General features: G+C 51.7%; 8 protein-coding genes across 8 annotated transcripts; 2 read left to right on the top strand and 6 right to left on the bottom strand.

The window, feature by feature from the left end:
- Positions 1–251: 251 nt before the first annotated feature.
- On the bottom strand, positions 252–1,695 carry STEHIDRAFT_151510 (uncharacterized protein; the record flags this gene model as incomplete). Its single annotated transcript, XM_007298642.1, has 8 exons — positions 252–363; positions 429–603; positions 661–746; positions 808–1,001; positions 1,062–1,122; positions 1,188–1,278; positions 1,339–1,464; positions 1,527–1,695. The coding sequence occupies 8 exons, from the start codon at positions 1,693–1,695 to the stop codon at positions 252–254; spliced, it is 1,014 nt and encodes a 337-aa protein (XP_007298704.1).
- Positions 1,696–2,078: 383 nt separating this feature from the next.
- Positions 2,079–3,494, top strand: STEHIDRAFT_88960 (tryptophan synthase beta subunit-like PLP-dependent enzyme; the record flags this gene model as incomplete). The annotated part of the gene is made up of 5 exons (XM_007298198.1): positions 2,079–2,168; positions 2,250–2,551; positions 2,614–2,795; positions 2,860–3,141; positions 3,219–3,494. The coding sequence occupies 5 exons, from the start codon at positions 2,079–2,081 to the stop codon at positions 3,482–3,484; spliced, it is 1,122 nt and encodes a 373-aa protein (XP_007298260.1). The 3' UTR covers positions 3,485–3,494.
- Positions 3,495–3,758: 264 nt separating this feature from the next.
- STEHIDRAFT_46374 (uncharacterized protein) lies at positions 3,759–8,865 on the bottom strand (the record flags this gene model as incomplete). The annotated part of the gene is made up of 18 exons (XM_007297934.1): positions 3,759–4,014; positions 4,068–4,175; positions 4,236–4,660; positions 4,728–4,902; positions 4,963–5,183; positions 5,238–5,434; positions 5,490–5,856; positions 5,915–6,087; positions 6,147–6,360; positions 6,424–6,611; positions 6,692–6,848; positions 6,903–7,044; positions 7,177–7,331; positions 7,412–7,684; positions 7,753–8,086; positions 8,135–8,288; positions 8,351–8,640; positions 8,702–8,865. The coding sequence occupies 18 exons, from the start codon at positions 8,863–8,865 to the stop codon at positions 3,759–3,761; spliced, it is 3,993 nt and encodes a 1,330-aa protein (XP_007297996.1).
- A 245-nt stretch (positions 8,866–9,110) lies between these two features.
- Positions 9,111–10,586, bottom strand: STEHIDRAFT_143601 (uncharacterized protein). The gene is made up of 3 exons (XM_007298641.1): positions 10,254–10,586; positions 9,812–10,183; positions 9,111–9,751 (listed from the first exon to the last, which is right to left on the bottom strand). The coding sequence occupies exons 1-3, from the start codon at positions 10,347–10,349 to the stop codon at positions 9,344–9,346; spliced, it is 876 nt and encodes a 291-aa protein (XP_007298703.1). The 5' UTR covers positions 10,350–10,586; the 3' UTR covers positions 9,111–9,343.
- Positions 10,587–10,881: 295 nt separating this feature from the next.
- Positions 10,882–12,058, bottom strand: STEHIDRAFT_136163 (uncharacterized protein; the record flags this gene model as incomplete). Its single annotated transcript, XM_007298640.1, has 3 exons — positions 11,915–12,058; positions 11,013–11,857; positions 10,882–10,950 (listed from the first exon to the last, which is right to left on the bottom strand). The coding sequence occupies exons 1-3, from the start codon at positions 11,967–11,969 to the stop codon at positions 10,882–10,884; spliced, it is 969 nt and encodes a 322-aa protein (XP_007298702.1). The 5' UTR covers positions 11,970–12,058.
- Positions 12,059–12,295: 237 nt separating this feature from the next.
- STEHIDRAFT_136162 (uncharacterized protein) lies at positions 12,296–14,857 on the bottom strand. The gene is made up of 6 exons (XM_007298639.1): positions 14,529–14,857; positions 14,032–14,470; positions 13,512–13,975; positions 13,064–13,458; positions 12,766–13,002; positions 12,296–12,695 (listed from the first exon to the last, which is right to left on the bottom strand). The coding sequence occupies exons 1-6, from the start codon at positions 14,764–14,766 to the stop codon at positions 12,603–12,605; spliced, it is 1,866 nt and encodes a 621-aa protein (XP_007298701.1). The 5' UTR covers positions 14,767–14,857; the 3' UTR covers positions 12,296–12,602.
- Positions 14,858–15,174: 317 nt separating this feature from the next.
- On the top strand, positions 15,175–16,802 carry STEHIDRAFT_151505 (uncharacterized protein; the record flags this gene model as incomplete). Its single annotated transcript, XM_007298638.1, has 9 exons — positions 15,175–15,203; positions 15,263–15,425; positions 15,476–15,529; positions 15,595–15,663; positions 15,740–15,885; positions 15,949–16,287; positions 16,347–16,491; positions 16,551–16,560; positions 16,621–16,802. 9 exons carry the CDS (start codon positions 15,175–15,177, stop codon positions 16,800–16,802), a joined length of 1,137 nt encoding a protein of 378 aa, XP_007298700.1.
- Positions 16,803–16,851: 49 nt separating this feature from the next.
- Positions 16,852–17,983, bottom strand: STEHIDRAFT_143598 (uncharacterized protein; the record flags this gene model as incomplete). Its single annotated transcript, XM_007298637.1, has 7 exons — positions 16,852–17,019; positions 17,083–17,124; positions 17,183–17,242; positions 17,296–17,387; positions 17,451–17,588; positions 17,658–17,801; positions 17,875–17,983. 7 exons carry the CDS (start codon positions 17,981–17,983, stop codon positions 16,933–16,935), a joined length of 672 nt encoding a protein of 223 aa, XP_007298699.1. The 3' UTR covers positions 16,852–16,932.
- Positions 17,984–18,205: the final 222 nt, after the last annotated feature.

Raw genomic sequence — 18,205 nt, 5'->3', positions numbered from 1 at the left:
GGTATTTGCCGAGTGTCAACGTCTGCGCCACAATTGACGGCGAACTGGTCCATTGTCTGTGATTCTCTCTCGTCCAGACTTCGTCTCTCATTCTGATGCTACAGCTCGTAGAAGTCTGAGAACAATATATCCAGCAAGGCCGTTCCATGATATAATTTTTGCTTTCAATAAATAATCTGCGTGTTAAGTACTCTGAAGTACTGTACTTATTTCATCATCCTGAGCCTAATAACCCGGTTCCTTCGTGTATACTACACACGTCTCAACAGCCACTTCAATCCTTCTTTGAAGTCCTCCTCGAACCTTTTTGAAGCGTCAATAGTCAAGAAGAAGTGATGAAAAGAGTGGGGGAGCCCCGGATAGCTGTCATTCGTGGTCGTCGCTTGCGTCAGATTGGTCCCACCGCATCGAAGCCAAGGCTCACTTACATGATAAGCTTCGTCTCGACACCTGCCTCCCTCAAAAGTCTCTCGTACGCAAGGCCCTCGTCGCGCAATGGGTCAAGACCACAAGACTGCATGAAGGTGCGAGGCAAACCCTTGTGGCTGGGAAGAAGTAGAGGGGATACTCGGAGGTCGCTTGGATCAGGGACTTTGTAGTCGTCTGTCAATATAACGACATTGAGCGCAAGCTGTGTGAGCCCTGAGTAGCCATACATACCGTATATGCCGACAAGGTCCGTGTTGTTGAAGATACCGGGAATGTTAGTCTCTGGTGCGATCAGCGACGAAAGTTCGCCTTTCCACCTAGCATGACAGACGACATTGAGCTTTTTGCGCCAGAATATCCCGCGACATGACAGCTGACCTTTCAGAAACTGCATGTGGATGAATAGTGGTCGGGTAATCAAGAAGTTGCCCAGTAATAGGATGTTCATTGAAGAATGGGTCGTCGCGAGCTTGGTTCACGCTTACTGCGGCAAGATTGCCACCAGCACTGGCGCCTCCAACAATGAAGCCCTTTTCAAGGGAAACAGAGAGCGAAGGAGCATTTTCAACAACCTATATGATAAATACATTATAAAACTTGCTCATTGTCGCCCGAGAAGAATAAAGACGTACCCATTTCAAGGCCGTGTAACTGTCGTTCACACTTGTAGGGAACGGATTCTCGGGCGCTAGCCTGCCAGAAAATCAGTGGGTGAGCTGAGCTCCCTTCGTGATCTGGATATGATTAGTTTCCACTACCTGTATGCTACCAGCACAATGACAACTTGTAGTTCCACGCAAGCAATTCTCATCGTGAAATCGTCAAGGTCGATACTGGCGAGATGCCAACCTATAAATGGCTCCGTCAATCCGATATAATTTTCTATACAAGCGAGTGAGAATAACCTACCCGAGGCATGGTACCAAACGAGAACAGGGAATTGATCGCCGCTTTCTCCGTGAGGAGTAGGTATCAAGGCGCGAACAAGAATCTCACCGCCATCAACTTGGACCTGTGTGTCCCTCACAGTGTACGCTGAGTCTATAATATATGAGTACATGCTTCGAGAACGGACACAAGATAAAGTTCGAGAATACCTGGAGGAAGGTGAGGCCTCAAGGACTCTTGCTGTGGCTTGATGGCACCGTCGACGAAGCCCTGCCGTACTTGGCTGATGCCAGTAACCTGGGGTGCATCTTTGGGCAGCGTCGACAATATTTCAAGGAATTGAGGGTCAGGAGTCGCAAGGGAAATGCGCTGAGACATTTGGGCGAAGGGCTCAAGCAAGCTTGTGTGCACTTGAGTAGATAGATGGGACGTCTCTAGCTTGCACAGAGTTGCTGCCTCAACATATCTTTTTATACGTTACCACGGTAATCCTTTTCCAGTCCTAAATCAAGGGGACGATTGTGCTTAGGAAGAAATCGAATATCCTCAGCGTTTAGTAAGGGTGGCTCGAAATGGATGAATAAAACGGTGAAGATGATAACGGATCGCGGGGAGCCTTACAAAGATGATATTGCGCTCCCACACTTTGGCTCGGCCATGAGTCATATCGTTACTTCAGCGCTCACAAAAGTGTTTCCAGTCGGCTAGGTCAAAATCCTCGCCAGCGATCATCCTCCACAGACGACATACACACTATAAGTATGCAGTCAAAGCACTTCCTCGAGACCCCACTGATAAAGTCCAGCTATTTATCGAAACGCCTCAATGCGAGCATATATCTCAAACTCGACGTCAGTATCTCATCCGAGTCTACGCCACAAGGAGCCACGCTACTAACTCCACTGAGACGACGCGGACTTTGATTTTATCAGAATCTTCAACCCTGCCATTCATTCAAACTCAGGGGAATCTCGCATTTCTTAGAGCACCAGCTCAAGATACACGGGCCAACCGTGCATGTCATCTGTGCGTCCAGCGGAAATGCTGGGATAGCTGCTGCGTACGCGTCCCAAGCACTAGGACTGAAGTGCACGGTTTTTCTGCCAGAGGGCGTCCACCCCGCAACTACCGAATACCTGAAATCCTTGGGGGCAGAGCTGAAAGTGACACCAGGGAGATACTTTGTGCATGCTCTGCGAGCAGCAGAAGAAGCAGTGAAAACCGAACCGAACGCGTGAGGACTTCGGTGCTTCGGCCTCCCCATCCGCATGACTAACTTGCACGTTTGTTTTGCAGTGTTTTAGCGCCTGCGTATAACGACCCTCTCATTTGGGAGGGCCATTCGTCTATGATCCATGAAATAAAACGTCAACTTCCGAGTGAGATTGCAAAGCCTGATGCCATACTATGCAGTGTAGGCGGCGCAGGCCTCCTTGGAGGAGTGCTCACGGGCTGCAAGGACGTAGGATGGGACGACGGTAATTAAATGTCCTTCGCCCTGCAAGATGCTGGACTGATACCCTTGTGGTTGCGCTACTGCAGTCCCTATAGTAGCAACCGAAACCCATGGCGCGAACGGTTTCTGGGAATCTGTGACCGCAAACCGTAATCCATCGAGCATCCCTTCAGAGGGTGCCACTATCCGCAGAGACGAAGTACACGACGTGAAAGTGGCACATATCCAGTTGAGCTCCATAGTGACCTCGCTAGGCGCCAACTACCCTGCACCTGCTGTAGTCAAGATGGCACTAGATAGGCCGGGGAGCGTTCGCTGTGTGACAGTTCCGGATGAACTGACAATGCAGTTAACGACGATGTTCGCAGGTGAGTGGGCACTCATGCCACTGCCAGATCCTGGAGATAGAACATGGCTGAATGACGCTGATATTGTATTGTCCCAGACTCTCACAAATTGCTGGTTGAGCTTGCCTGCGCCGCCACACTGGCCGCCGCCTACAAGCCGGAGCTCACGTCGCATCTCTTCCCTGTCACCGATTCCGGCGATGGCAAGGAGCGAGTGCTCGTGTTCGTCATATGCGGAGGGTTTAAAATCAGCGTGGAAGAGCTGGCGGAATACCGTTCCGTCATCGACAACATCCCAAAAGGGACGCAGTGGGAGGTTAAGGTAGATGATGACGTGGTGAAGGTAGATGTTCATGGAACGTAGCGGTAAAACGAATAGGATGGAAAGTGGGGTTGAGTAGCATTGGACAAAAAACGCACCGAACAACGGGGTTAGAGCAGACTTACTTGCCCGACGTTGCTGTAGTCAAAGGATATAGAGCTTTCCCCACGGCGCGCACATTGAACAGAAGTCAAAGTAGAAAACTGATGATCCGAAAGCTGTTCGAGACTGACGCCTGTATCGTGTTCGAATTCGTTGAAAGATACCAAGAACACACATTGGTGAAGCAAGTGGGACGCACAAATAAATACCCCATCTACGGTGGCGACGCAACATGCACTTCCATCACCGTCAAACTTAACTGCTCGTTCTCTGGCGGCCCCTGAGAGTAACGGAACCTAGTCCTGCCCTCTGGGCCGTTCTCCAACACCTCGCTTTCCAGATTCCAGCCTCCTAGTCTATATGTGTCCGGTCGATGAACATAGAGAGTCGGTGTGATGGTGACTGATTGTAGTGGTTTCAGTGTTCCGCGGTATGTCAGGCGACCCATATAGAATGGTTGGGGTAAAAGCCTAATAAAGTAGTCGTTAGTGAATGCTTGGCAAGCGATGTGGCAATTACCTACTCGGGAGGATATGCCGATTTCGTCTTGCCCGCGAGCTTGAGCGTATATCTCGAAGTGTGCGTGAGCGAGCAGTTCTTGAGCACGACGGGAACCGGTGCATGGCAAGGCCTAGCAAATCGATATAATCATGAGTGCAAAGTCATCCTGACGACTATGGAGAACACTCACCCTTTCGAGAAATCATGCTGTATGAGCTGACCGTCGCTGAACGCCACCATGAGAGGGTTCATCTCCGCATTCCACTCGCTATTCCGTATAGCCTCCAATATCGCGCCCTTCTCCCTCTGCGTCTCAGCATACATGCTCCTCTTCACCTTTGCCACCTCCGCTTCCTCAATGATCTCTTTCAGCGCCGCGTGGCGGGCTCCTATACTCGCTCCGGAAACTAAGACGTGGCCTGACCGATGTTCGGAGGGTAGTGACCAGAAGAGAACGACGTCGATGCTATGAGGGTCGTATAGAGGGAAGATAGATTGGTGGAGGTGCGGAGCGATGTATGGATGTGATGTCGCTAGTGACTGTGCGACTGTGCTGCGTCGGGCTTGGTGGAGTAACATAGATGTCGATGGGTCAAGTGAAGAGTGTGATGTGGTCTGTAAAGAGGCACGTTAATCACTGACCGCACAAATTTAAGTGGCTGTCTAAACATGCCGATGGGACAGGACAACACAAGACGTCTATTGGCGGTGGGTCAAGTGGTTCGAGGTTTTGGCCGTTCATAACACATTTCAACTGACTTGACACAAAGTCTATAAAAGGCGTCGTTGGTGAGGCTTTATCCCATGGATCCACATCCATTGGTATATGAAGGGTTTGATTGGGAATAAGTGTATCCCTATGTAAAGGACCGATGGGTTAGCATGGAAGATTCAGCGATGAATTTAAGATTGCTCACCATGCTGGTTCCGAAACGGCCTGGCACGTCCACAGTGGGCTCATCGTCATAACCTGAGAGACCACAATATCCGCATTTTCTGAAACATTCGCCACCTCCACATCAAGAAGGAACGCATGATCCTTCACAGAACTAGGTTTCGAAGACGTAGTCACAGCAAGCAGGGGCTGGACGATATAAGGACGCGTCACTCGAGCGGCGCGGAAGAATTGTTCCTCTTTCTGAGAGCCTGAGTCAATGAGAGCCCGTGGTGCGTAGTTTGTGAGAGGACATACCTCCCGATAAACGAGCATGAGGCAGAGCTCCTGTTCCCCGACTTTCCCTGCGTGCAACTTCATGGAGAGCTGGAAATTACTCCCTGGTGAGAGTGATGGAGAGTCGTGGAACTCCTCCAGGATGATTTGTTGTGGCGGTCGCGAAGTGAGAGAGTTGCTAGAATGTATAACATCCTGTGCCGAATCACCTGACGAAGCTGAGCAACTGTCAGAGTTTTCTTTAACATAAACATAGAAGCTTTTGTCACTCACTTGAAGGAGAATTAGGTTTCTCTATCCACAACTCATCCTCAGGACCCTCAACCAGCCACATCTCTCCGATTGATTTCGTCCCCACGTTCGACAACCAAAGACGCATCTCGTGACATTCTCCGTGAGCAAGAACGAGCTGACCATCGTCGACAAAGTTGACAAGCAATCGCTGACTTGCGTCCTCGATCTCCGTCTGGATCATTACATCGGGGGCGTACATCTTGCTCTGGCGTTGCAACGGCGTATCCTGAAGTCGACGGCCTCTGGAAGCCAAGGGTTCGATGGTCGGTAGAAGGGAAAGGAAGTCGTAGGAAACGTGAGTTATGAGGAGTGTCAGAGGTTTCTTTGCTCGAAGAAACAATGGAATCTACGGCCGGAATGTCAGAAAGTTGCGAATGATTCGGCATGGTAGGGGCGTTAATCACCGTCCGAATCTCCTTGGCATTCAAAACAAGATCATCGACGACTTCGACCTCCACAACGTCTGGTCTAAGGTCCTCATCCTCTGCGAGCTTGTCCCGCAAAACAACGGTCAAGTTGGACAGATTGACGTCAACGTCCATGGGATTGCGTAAAGTCACATCCACCCAGAATGTCTCTATATGGTGAATAATAATGAGCAATAGCAAAGGGCATACAAAATGTTGAATCACCCACCATCGACGGCAGCCTTACTCGCACTTCGAAGCGTCTCCTTCCCCCTTGGCTTCCAGAATGCTCGCCACGTCTCCTCTTGGACCTCCCAAAGCGCTTCATCTCCACCCACAGAATCGCCACTCAATCGCAGTCGTGTCTGGCTGGGTACAGAAAACTTAACGGGGAGTTTCATTCTCGTCAAGTCAATCTTCTGGTCTGCCGTATCTTGCAGATGCTATGCACACGGACCGAAGCTCCATCAGGATTGGTCACAATAATGTATAGACAAGACAATCACCTGTAGCGCGACGCGGAAATCTTCCAGAAACACCTTGTCGGATCCCATAGCCTTCGAGCCATCCGCAATATTTCCGTTCGGCAGCCCCAGCAAAGCCGCTCTATCAACAGGTTCTGAAGAGCCACGTAAAAGTTTCAGGAAAAACTGGACGGCCGCTTCGACGTTTCCCGTGGTATAGTGCAATCGGCCTGTAAAATATAACAGTATCGGGCGATAAAGTGAGCTTTCGGGTGCAGAATCCAGAACAAAGCCATGGTCATGAGCATACCGAGTGCATGTTCGATCCCGGGTAATATAGCGTCAAAGCCACCCGAAGCATGTTGCTCCACCCCTTCCGAGTCCCAAAAGGACGGTGACAGATCCTTCTCTGGCGAAGGTCCATACAGATCGTGCGCTCTCCGCAGGAAATACATCGTCAGCGGTTTCTGGGATCATATTAGTACGAGACGACTGTCAACATATTAACGAGAAAACCTCACAATCCCATACTTTTCGAGCTTGTTCGCCGCGAAAAGGTACCATAGCGCCGCCCGTCTCCGCGCATTTTTTCGTACACTGAGCAGCGCGGCATGGCCATACAAGAGCGCAGACGGTGGCTCTTCTGCCTTGAACGTTCCCATCCTCATGAGTAAAGGATCCGTCTGGCATCTCGCAGGAAGAAAAAGGGGGATAATGTTTCGTGAGCCACGTACCGATCCGGCTGCCCATACGAGCCACTTGTCCCCTTCAAGAACGTTGCCCAAAAAATCCGACATCGAGAGACAAGATTCCCACCGGACGGCATATACCATCGTTCGTAATTGGACAAGGGCGGACAGTTCGGATTGGGGCGTTCGGATGGTGTTGAGGGCGTGTGTGACGTGGAGTTGAATTGCGGGTGACGGAGCGAGGAGGAAAGGTAGAGTTTCCTGCATAAGCGATAGAAAAAGGAATAATTTAAGTATCATGGTCGTATACGCGGGCAACTTAAAAACAAGAATATTCTTACCGACCCACCCTTGCCGTCCTTCCTGAGGGCCTCCCATACCGTTGTGGCGAGCTTGATGTCGCCTAATACTGTGGCGAACTCTGCTAGCCGTTGTTGCTGCGAGATGCGGTCAACGGGGGTGGGGAAGCCCGTTGAGAAGGTCTGTGAGCTGGATACTGAATGTGACCTGATTGGGGTGGATATTGCCGGAGATGGAGCTGAAGTGGCGCCGGTGCCAAACAGACGACGTGTAGAGGAAAAGAGGCGAGAAGGAAGTCTTCTATTGGAGGAGAACTTGTGGCGAGCAATGAAAACTTAGTAAAAAGCCAACGTCCGGAGAGGGTTTGCGGAAAAGAACATACGTTTTCGTTCCAGTCATTGACGCACTTCTCCATCCACGGGACTAGACTCATGGTGACAAACTCGCGGACAAACCGAGCGGTCTGCTGAATATCGGGATCATTCATCCTGAGAGTATTCAGCGTTACTTCAACGTCGGCAGGCGGACGCGCGGCGGGATTATTCGCAGCTGCAGAGGAAGGGTCGGGGCTGCCTTGCGGCAGCGGTGGTGGAGGTAGGCGAGGTAAGAGAGCGGGGACGGGAACAGGGGGTGGTGGTGGTGAGGGTACGGTCAGAGGGAGGAGATAACTATGTAGTCCATATTGTTTTTTGACTGCGTTGAATAATGCGCCCGCTCTATACACAGTCAGCCTGGAGCGTGAGTCCGGAATATATTTCACTCACTCTTCGTCCGATAGGGCAGAGTTCTTGGGATGTACGATCAGGGTGTAGATGAGACGCGCACTGTCAACCCAAGGAGGGAGGTCCGGAGGTCGTGTGTGAAGTTGTGCCAGTGCCTGTAAAGGATTCGGAGCCATGGTGGACACGGCGAGTATGACTGACACACAATCAAGTCAGCACCCAACCATTCGACCACATGAACTAAGAACAGAAGCTCACTCGAAACTGGATGATTCCATCCCTCCACAGTAGACGGAATATGATCTCCATGCACACACCTCTTCAACTCTTCCCACCACGGTGTCCGATACTTCATATCCGCCTCCTTCTCAGCCGCTGGTGGACCCGTATTCTCCCAATCATCCACCCATTTCGAGCACCTTTGCGAGACGCGCGCGCTGATCCAGTCTATGGTTCTACCTGCGCGCTGCTCTTCGTCCTCCCGACATGCGGCCTCGATCTCTTGCAAGTCTGAGAAGCGAAGGACGAATGAATCATGTGGCACCGGGCTCAAGGAGGTCGTCCGAGTAGTTACTGCGCATAGCCAACAAATTATAAGCCGTGATTTACTAGCAAAAATGAAGAAGATCTAGCCTGCCTTGAGGAAGCGGGGAGAAAGATTGGAGGATATGTGGCAACGGCGGTAGCGCGGTGGAATCAAGAAGTTCAGCCAAGTCTGGGGAAGTTAGAATACATATGTGCGGGCTCAACGACGTTGGCAAAGCTGGTGGCATGTTCCCTAAAACAAAAGTATCAGGCCATACAACAGAAGTCGAGCTAGAACGGGTGCGAAAGGCTGTGTTGAGGCCAAAAGTTGAGTTGGTGGCACAGAAGAGGTGTGCCTTATTACCGCATCAAGCACGATCATGAATATCTGCCTCGCTTTCGCTTCCCAGGTTTCGAAGGATCTCGAGCTCTTCGTCTTCGAATTTTGCTGTCCCACCACATCAGCGAAGTATTGGTTTGACGAATTGGGAGGATTTTGTAGGAGCAAGTCGCATACTCAACAAGTTTCATAGGCCGAAAGGGGTACATGTACGAGTAGTATGCAAGTAGCAAAGAGTCGATGTTCACAGCTTCAAAGAGCCCGGACGAAGGTTACACAAAGGGATGATACATAGGGGTAACATAGTGTACAATAATTCTGTGTCCTTCCACACTAATCCAAGATAAAGAATAAACGGATAAAGAAAGTCAAACCTCCACAACCGGTCAGAACCCACCAGACAACAAGTCTCCCAGCAAAAGACCGCCAGCCAGACCACCTAAAATAGGTAAACCAGCCCCTCCAAATCCACCGCCACTTCTCCCATAACCATTCCCATAGCCACTGCGGCCATAGCCATTCCCGTAACTGTTGTCATATCCATTCCCGTAGCCTCCATAGCCGCTGCCGCCGTAGCGTCCGCCGTAGGAGCGACCACCATAGCTTCCATAGCGGTTTCCGGGTGCGAAGGCAGAGCCGCCATAGTAGGGAGTGCCTTGAGGTGGGCCGTACGCTGTACTGTAACCCGTGCGCCTGCCGGCGTATTGACGATCGTATTCGGCTTGCCGTTTCTGGTACTCGGCTTGCTGGCGTTTCATAGCCTCAGCGTATGCTTTGCGACGTTCCTCATCCACCTAAAGGGCAAAAGATATCAACGCACTACCCTGAGAGCAAGGAAACGATGGACAACGTACCCTAGCCTTCTCCTTCTTATACGCCTCCCGCTCCTCCTTCGTCCCAATCGCCTTATCCTTCATCTTCCCGAAGAAGCCACGCTTCTGCTTGCCCTTCGCGTTACGTTCCTCGAGAGATCCAGAGCTAGCAGGACGCGGAGAACCAGAGGCCTCCCCAGGCCTCGTCGAAGTCGAGCTGCCAGCCGCAGAGTAGGAATGTCTGCGCTCAGCCGACGGCATTCCGTGTCCCTCAGAGTTGGTACTATCCTCCGGCATCTGCTGCTCCATCGCTTTCTCTATCTTCTGGCGGACTTCAGGATGTTCAGAGAGGTATTGTTCATCTTCGTATGGATGAACCCAGATCGCTCGAGGAGGAGTTGCTTTCGTATCAACCTAGGGATCAAGAGATACCGATAAGACGTGTGCTGGGATACGGGTGTCTTGAAGACGAGAGTGCACTCACATAATATGGGTGATCTGTGCGTGGGTCTATTTCCATGATCCAGCCATATGGAGGCGGAGGAAGTGAAGGCGCGTTTTCTGTGTTCGAAGAGGACATGATGGTGTGGTTGGGGATGGTAAAGCAGAGAGATTGTGTGCGCTGCTAAGGAGGAGACGCCTGCTTATGAGCAAGTCGGTCACGGAAGCATCGTCATCGCCTCGGAGCTTGCCGTGCGTTACCCCGCAAGGACAGGCCAATGTCTCGGGCGAATCAGGGCCACACAGTGTGACACACACAGCTTCAATCAACAGTGCCACAGCAGAAACTGCAGAGTGTGCGAACTGCTCTGTACACTGGAAGAGCCCACATGACATGACATTACAGACAACAGATCAGTGTCCCCGTGGCCGTGAAAGAATCGAGTCAAGCAAGATCGAGAAAAGCAGCAGAACGGAGACCGACAGACGCACCGATGTCGAAGTGTCTCCATACCTGACTATCGGATCGCACAGGGATAGTACAAGGCAAAACATTTCAATTGGTATTAGGCGACGGGCCTCTGCCGAATAAAAAAACGTACAAAGATAGAGCGCAAATAAATACATGAAGTGACCAACCGTGAAGCACCGTGGAAAAAATAAGGGAATAATCAAGCACGAGTCCTGCCAAGTCGACGAGCGAGGTTCTCAATCTGTTTCGCCTTCTGTTCTGCGGGCATCTACGTATACACAAATACAATTAGCATACTGGTCAAAGTAATGGAGGAGAGAACCGGCAAACCTCATAGAAGTTCCTCATCTTCTCCTTCTGAGACTGATCTATAGCACGAGCCCGCGCAAACTCATCCACGAACGAGGCGTCACCTCTGTTTCCCGATCCTCCTCCAGAGTTGACACCCTTCGGACGTGCCACCTTTCCAGTGTGACCTCCCCGGCGCCGCTTACCCCACACCCTCTCAGACTTCGACGATGCACCGCTCGGTGGTGTATTCCAACCCTTCGCTTTCGGGACGGCCGCCCATCCGTCTTCGTCAGGAGGTACGCCCCACCCACTACGCTTCTTGCCCCACGCGTTCCCCTTGGTCTCTACCCATCCACCATCATCCTTGGCGTCGGTCTCCCAAGCCTTATCGTCGGGAGGCAAGTCCCAACCATTCCCCTGCACACCCAAGTCATTCGTCCACCCCCAAGCCTGAGCATCGGGCGGGTTGTCCCACTCATTACCGTCCCCCACCACCTCTGGCTCGGGTTGCTCCCAGCCCGCATCCCCCCACCCATCACCTACATTCCAGGGATCGTTCGCGCGATTGAGCTCTTCAATCCGTGTTAATACGTCTTCCATGGTCTCGTGCTGTTCGCCGACGAGCCCCCGTTGCCAGTGCATAACGCGCTCTGGCTGGGCGTCGACCCATCCGGTCGTCGGGGCTCCCTTGATGACAATGTCCTCAAAACGATAGATGGGTGGAAGATACTCGGGGGAAGGGGGTCGACGTTGGTCATACTCGCGAACGGAGGCACGATGAGCTTCGGTTGCTTCGTGCTCGATGGCTTTGCGTATCGGCATGTTCTCAACATCGTGGCAGACATCGCATGAATATAAATTCACGCCGAGCGATATCGTGAAATCTGTTTCGATTTGTCAGGGAAGCGTCTCCTACTGAGCAGGACCACAAGTGAACGCACGAAATGGATTAGCCAGCTTGGGCTTTGCAGCACGTTTGTACGCGCTCGCAGGCATAGTTGTGTGTCGACAAGAGACAAGCAGAGAGCCAGATGGATGTGGGTGTCGAGAAGAAGGGGCCCTAGGGCTTTAGCGAGAGAGTGAGCCGCTCTTGGGTTGAGGGAAGAGAAGACCCGGACATGGCTTTATACGCTTGAGAGCTTTCTGGGAATTAGTGGCAATTGAGTGGCAAGCGCCGGAAGCGGACATGAAAATGACACCACACGTGATTGGCGGCGGATTATCTCTCCTTGATCTTATCTTAGATCTCAGGGAGATGTGTCTCAGATATTATCGGTCCCAGATATTGCGTCTGCATCTTGGACGGTCAAGGCGTCTATGGTCTAATCTTCACTGATACGATTGTACGGTTAATTTCGCGTATTACCACCCAGAAATCCTCTGGCTCACTGCACAGCAACTCTCCCAAACATATGCTCCGGCTCAGTCACATTGCGCCGCCACGAGATCTTCATGCGTCCAATCCAAAAACACTATTAGAGCTAAACACCGACAGGAAAATAGCCACAGGAATACACAGATGTCCATATCGAGTCCATACCACGTAAAACAATCCAAGCATCAGATAACGATACCCTCCACCACAATACCTCCGTGTACTGCGATTGTATGCAGCTGGTCGAGACTCGATCACGAAGGGCCAGAGAGCGGGTCCACCCATGTCCCATTCGGCCAAAGAGTAGCAGCCATCGTGAAGTCACCAGCACTTCCACCGTTCGTGAGCTGTGAAAGCCCCAGATGATCAGCCTCGACCATGATGGGCATATAGAAGTAGGGAGAGAGAAGGACGCACGGCAAGCCTGAAGAAGTGCGGGATGCCATCTGCTAGTGACGATAGCGAGAAATTGAGTGCCGTTCCGACGTATCGCTCAACGTCGTCCACCAGAAGCTCGAAACCGTCCCAATCATCCCCGCTGGGCAACGCATCCCAGAAAATGGTCTGGTTTTGTAGAGGGACAGATGCATTGTACGTTGTGGAATTGGTGAGGAACGAGGGGAGAGCACTACCCGACGCGGCGTCTCGCTGGAGCTGACGATGATATATAAAGCATCAGTACTTCGTGAGAGGAGACAGCTAATGTGAGCCTTACCTGCGCCGCGGTTTGTAGGATAGAGTCGAAACCCCAGGCAGCTGCTCCATTCAGGAACATACCCAGGAGGAAGCCTTGGTATATCGCCGACAGTCTCGTTGGGAAGGCGGTTCCCGGGATGAGAGCCATAGCAAGGACATAGTGATGGATGCGCAGGTTCAAAGTGGGTAGGAATGCCAGAACGAGGACGGTGAGGCCACCAAAGATGTACCAGCGCAAGTAATGCGGCAGCCAACCTGTCTTGCGAATCACTCGGATTTGGTTGACGACGATGAAAATGAGGACGATTATTATGATGATCAGGGCAGTGAGCCCGCCTGGCTGAGCTTTGATATCCGCCGCCGTCAGTCGATCAATGGGAATCTTGTCAGTAGTGAGATTCGTCAGGATGGTCACTATGGAACGTGTGTGTTAATATCAGAAAGGACGTCGAGGGCGAGGAACATACCCCAATATGGTCCAAGGAACCATATTCCACCCTCTATTGGCATTGTCTTTGAGAAGACAGGTAAAACATGCCGGATCGCCATGCGCCAGAACGCATAGCAGATGAACAAGGTGGGCAGGAACGTCCCAAATGCGTCCGCGAGGTCTGGGGGGTTTGTCCGAGGTTGCGAAAAGAGCGTAACGTGCCAGAAGCCAATACAAACCAAACACCAAAACAAGATGATGGGTCTGGGGCGAAGAACCATGAAGATTATCGCGGTGACTATGACGTTCAGGGCCAGTGCATCGTTGCGCAGATCGCTGCATTGTGTTAGAGCAGAAGACGGGGTGACGCGGTACGAGAGGGGGAAGATGGTAGGAAACCGGATGGATGTGAGTCCATTGGCTACGCGTGGGAGGAAGTCCGTGAAGTTTCCGAGGAGGCTGACGGTCCCACACCCTCCAACGGAGTCGTCATAGAGGCCGCTGTTGGTGACGGATCAGCATACCAGACTGAGAATGCTGACTGAAAGAGAACTGACGCTTGGAGTGCAGCCGCACAGATGAATGTATCTCCCCGATATGTCCAGTTGTCATCCCCACCACCCACGATCAATGGCACCCACTCCGTCTGTTCGTTTCCCACCGTCCGCGGGTTCTGAAGAACGACCGAGGCACACTGGGCCGGGCAACGGAAGTCAACCGTAGAGTCGTCGAACGGAGCACAGCTCGCGCCGTCAAGACCACATCCGTCGTTCGCAAGCCAAAACGTCGAGGTACAGCCGATCCAAGAGTCACTAGGTGTCATGAACGAGTTGGCACGGGAAAAGAAGGAGAGGCCGATGATGTACGCAACGGCGAGGAAGAGGAAAAGCCATGGCGAGGTGAGTCGACGAGAGATTCTCATGAACTGAGATTCGACGCGGAGTGTGATGGTCTTGTTCTTCAGCTCTACATCCCTATCCAACAATGGTACAGGATCTGGTTTGCATTTCTTGGTCGGTGGCCTGCTAGTGTATTTGTGACGAGACAGGCGCACCTGGTAGATCAACCTTAGGCCTTGGTCCCAGAGTCCACCTGTACCATTGAAGTGCTCTGCCGTATGTGCCAGGGTACTTGTCAGCAGCACGGTTTCGCACTCGTGTGTACCAGGCATTGCGGGGTTCGGGAGAGGTTGAGCCGTATTCTAATTCGCCCATGTCAGGGGACTTGGCGTCCGATTCCACCAGTGGATGATCAGGACTACGAATTGAGCTCGAGCTAGAGTCTGACTCCATGGCAGTGAGCGTGGTGAGTGGTGCGACTAAAGCCTGAGATGCATAAAAGAAGACTACGGAGAACAAGTCGTGTGTAAGTATGAGAGCGCGGAAGGGGATGCAGGAACTGCGCTCGCCACACGACCTGACTTGGGCCTGACACACTTTTACCACATTACGTACTGGATCACGAGCGTGGGAATCAAAGCGTCGAGGAAATTCGTGCCACACAACATGCACACCGCGGCCACCCGTCAACCACCCGTCTCTGACTTTTTTGACTCATTGTGGGAGTTCGCTCGCTTGATATGTGTATGTCATTTCCGATAGAACCGGGGCCAACACGTTGAGCAATCTTCATACGTTTATACTCTCAAGCGGATATAAGACACCCCAGTCGTCTTGTCCCCTCACCCATCAATCCGCGCCATGGCTTCTATGATGCTTTCCTTCGTACAGTGAGTTGGGGGACAGATGAATTCCCATGATCAACTGACGCAACTACTTATCACCGAAGGAATCTTGTTTACTCGTCCTCAGTCGCAGAAAGTGACCATGGATTGGTCGAGCCAACTACGGACCAAGAGTATGTGTTTACCCTCAAGAATCAGGCCGCCGTGCAGGACAAACTGGATGAAGGAGTGGTCAAGGTTTCTAAACTTTTGATCCACCCTATCAAGGTAACAGTCTGCTTCGGTGTATCGCCCTCGTTCTTTGCTGATTGAGACAGAGTTGTCGTGGAACCAGCGTAGCTTCAGCTAGATACACACCTATTGGACTGGAGGTCAGTAGCGTCATTTTCCACGAGATCTGCCGCTCACCTGTGCTAGTCTCTTTCCCGTGAGATAGAATGATCGCAGGTGGTGTATTCTCGATGCTAAGAACCACGGTATCATGACTGCGAGAGCGATTCCCAAGGTAACACGTTTGTAATACCGCTGCTGTTGAATGTTCAACTCACGTGGACATCCCTTTGACTGTCCTCGTGTCATAGATGGTACTCATAACACCACGAATCATTGAAGATCCCTCTGACCCCTCTGGTGGCCGGCTCGAAGTCTCATTTCCTCCTGAGTCAGGTTGCGAAACATTCTCGATACCGCTCAACCCTACACCCGAGATTCTGCAGGATTGGGATATGTGAGTACCATTTCTCAGCTTTTCCCGCGAATGGTGTCTGGCTCATAACATTCTCACTACTAGCATTGATGACTGTACAGTCCACAGTTTCAAGGAAATTGACGGCTACATCACCCAACCGTGTCAGCCGTCCGGTGATCCTACGCTATGCTCTACCATCCTCAGTCGCTACATGGGCCGCGAAGTACATCTACTGTATAAGGGTCCTCGGCCGCGACCTGCGCCTCCTACTGTAGCCTTTCCTGATCTGGAAGCGACTGTTGACTACCATGATGGCTACCCACTCTTGGTAGCGAGCGAGGAGAGTTTCATGGGTGTGAAAGCTTTAGCAAAAGCATGGTGTAAAGAACAGACCAAGGAAGAGTTGGTCAACTGGGATATCGACTCGCTTGTAATAGAACGGTTCGTTCCCTGTCTGCCTGCCTACCCGCCTCAACCCTTTTCACTTACAAGAAATGCAGGTATAGGCCAAATATCGTGTTCAAGGGATCCGGTGTCCCATTCGCAGAGGATTTCTGGCGACACATCCATATCTCACCAGCTGGGTCAGAAGACTCAGAGAACGACGGTGCCTTCTCGTTAGTTTCGAAATGTACCCGTTGTATGGTGCGTATTCCGTGATGAGCCCTTTTTGTACGGCAAGGGTCACTGATAACGGTTGACAGCTACCAAATAGTAAGTCTGGCCGTCTCTGTCCCCTGTGACTGAAGGTGTTCAGAGTACGATTGTTTTCAGTCGACCCAGCCTCTGGTGTCCGCAACATGGCTATCCCTTCCAAACCGATGCTGCAGTTCCGGAAGGGCTTGGCCCCACCCAATACCAGCAATTCATGTTTCGGATGCAATGCAGTACCAGCCGGTTCTGGTGTGATCCACGTCGGGGACATCGTCCGTGTTGAGGACTGGGAAGACGTCTAAGGTGCGTGCAATACCATCTCGTTTCAGGCCGCATAAAATAATATAGCATAGCAAGACTAGGCTCTCCGTTTACAGTATAACGCCACTGCTGATACAAGAGGGTATTGAGAATAAATACGTGACACATCGCTCACTGCGTCTTCCTATCTTCTTTCTCCTTCTTGGCCTTCTTTTCCGCAGCGAGGCGAAGTTGTTTTACCCGGGTGTTGAAGTATGTCTATGAGGATTGTATCTGAAGTCAGTCGCCACATCGAAGACGTAGATACACAGCACCACCTACTCCCATAGTGAATCCAACCAAGTTGAAGAAGGGCACCCAGAGCTGGAAAGGAAGGCCTGCAATCAGCGGAACGAAAGACGGCCTAGACGTTGCGACGCACCTCAGGAGCGAGGAATCTCTGTGCAAACAGCATGGACAACGGGCTACTAATCCACATCACCTTTGGAAGCATGTCAGCGCCCAGGTGGCCACGAGTGAATCCGAGATAAATACCCTGATGACAGCCATGAATCCGCCTTTAACGGTCTTGACAACAACGTCAACCGTCCTCCCGCCGTTGATCACAGCCATGCATGCGAGGTACACTGAGTAGTCAAGCTCTCCGGTTAACAGGATATATATAATAATGAAGACTATTGTGGACTCACCGACAGTCTGTATAGGCGCTACCAACAAATTGCTCGCAAGAATCTGCCCGAACTTTGCCCACTTCCCTGTCCTACCTGCGAATGCCTTCTGCAATGTACCTACGAGAACGTGACCGAGCGGGGCAGAGACGAGACCACCTGAAGACGTAGTATCGGCTAACGTAAATATTCGGGTGTGCTTCGCTGTAATTAGAAATTGAAACATGCCGTAGAGAGCCATCGTGAATGCCTTCTGCTCGACCTTTGCCTGGGCAAGAGCATGACGATAACTAGGTGCGTCTTTAGGAGGATTGCGTACGGGGACACCAGCCAAATGAGTGGCTAGCACCTCTTGCAAGAACGTGAGTACACCTAGAGGAAGATTCGTGTCAGTTAGAGGACATTCACGATACGCGCCGTGCTACCCCACGAGCTTTCAACGCACCGAGAGTAACGCACTTTGTTCGTAAAGGATGTGTGTTGAGTTGGGCTAGGTATGAGACGAGAAGAGAGTTCCTCGCGGCCGCTTTAGTTGGCAGTGGTGACGCGCTCATGTCTGATGCTGTAGATACAGCGAATGTATAAGAGGAGGTCGAATACAAGGAGGATACAAGGAGGGGCAGCAAGAGGCGTGCCACAGTCCGGCACTCAGCACAGTCAAGTAGCCGGCCGCCGCCGGCGTGCAAGCTTGGTCGGCAATGAAGCGGCGTTCGAATTGGAGCACAAAGTTTCAGAGCCTGCTGCCAGCTGGCACGCATGGCCTGCTCGACTTTGCG

This window comes from Stereum hirsutum, assembly GCF_000264905.1.
Source record: "Stereum hirsutum FP-91666 SS1 unplaced genomic scaffold STEHIscaffold_1, whole genome shotgun sequence".
NCBI classification, from domain to species: Eukaryota; Fungi; Basidiomycota; class Agaricomycetes; order Russulales; family Stereaceae; genus Stereum; species Stereum hirsutum.
The sequence above is the reverse complement of the archived record's forward strand: the minus strand, read 5'-3'. Positions and strand labels throughout refer to the sequence as shown.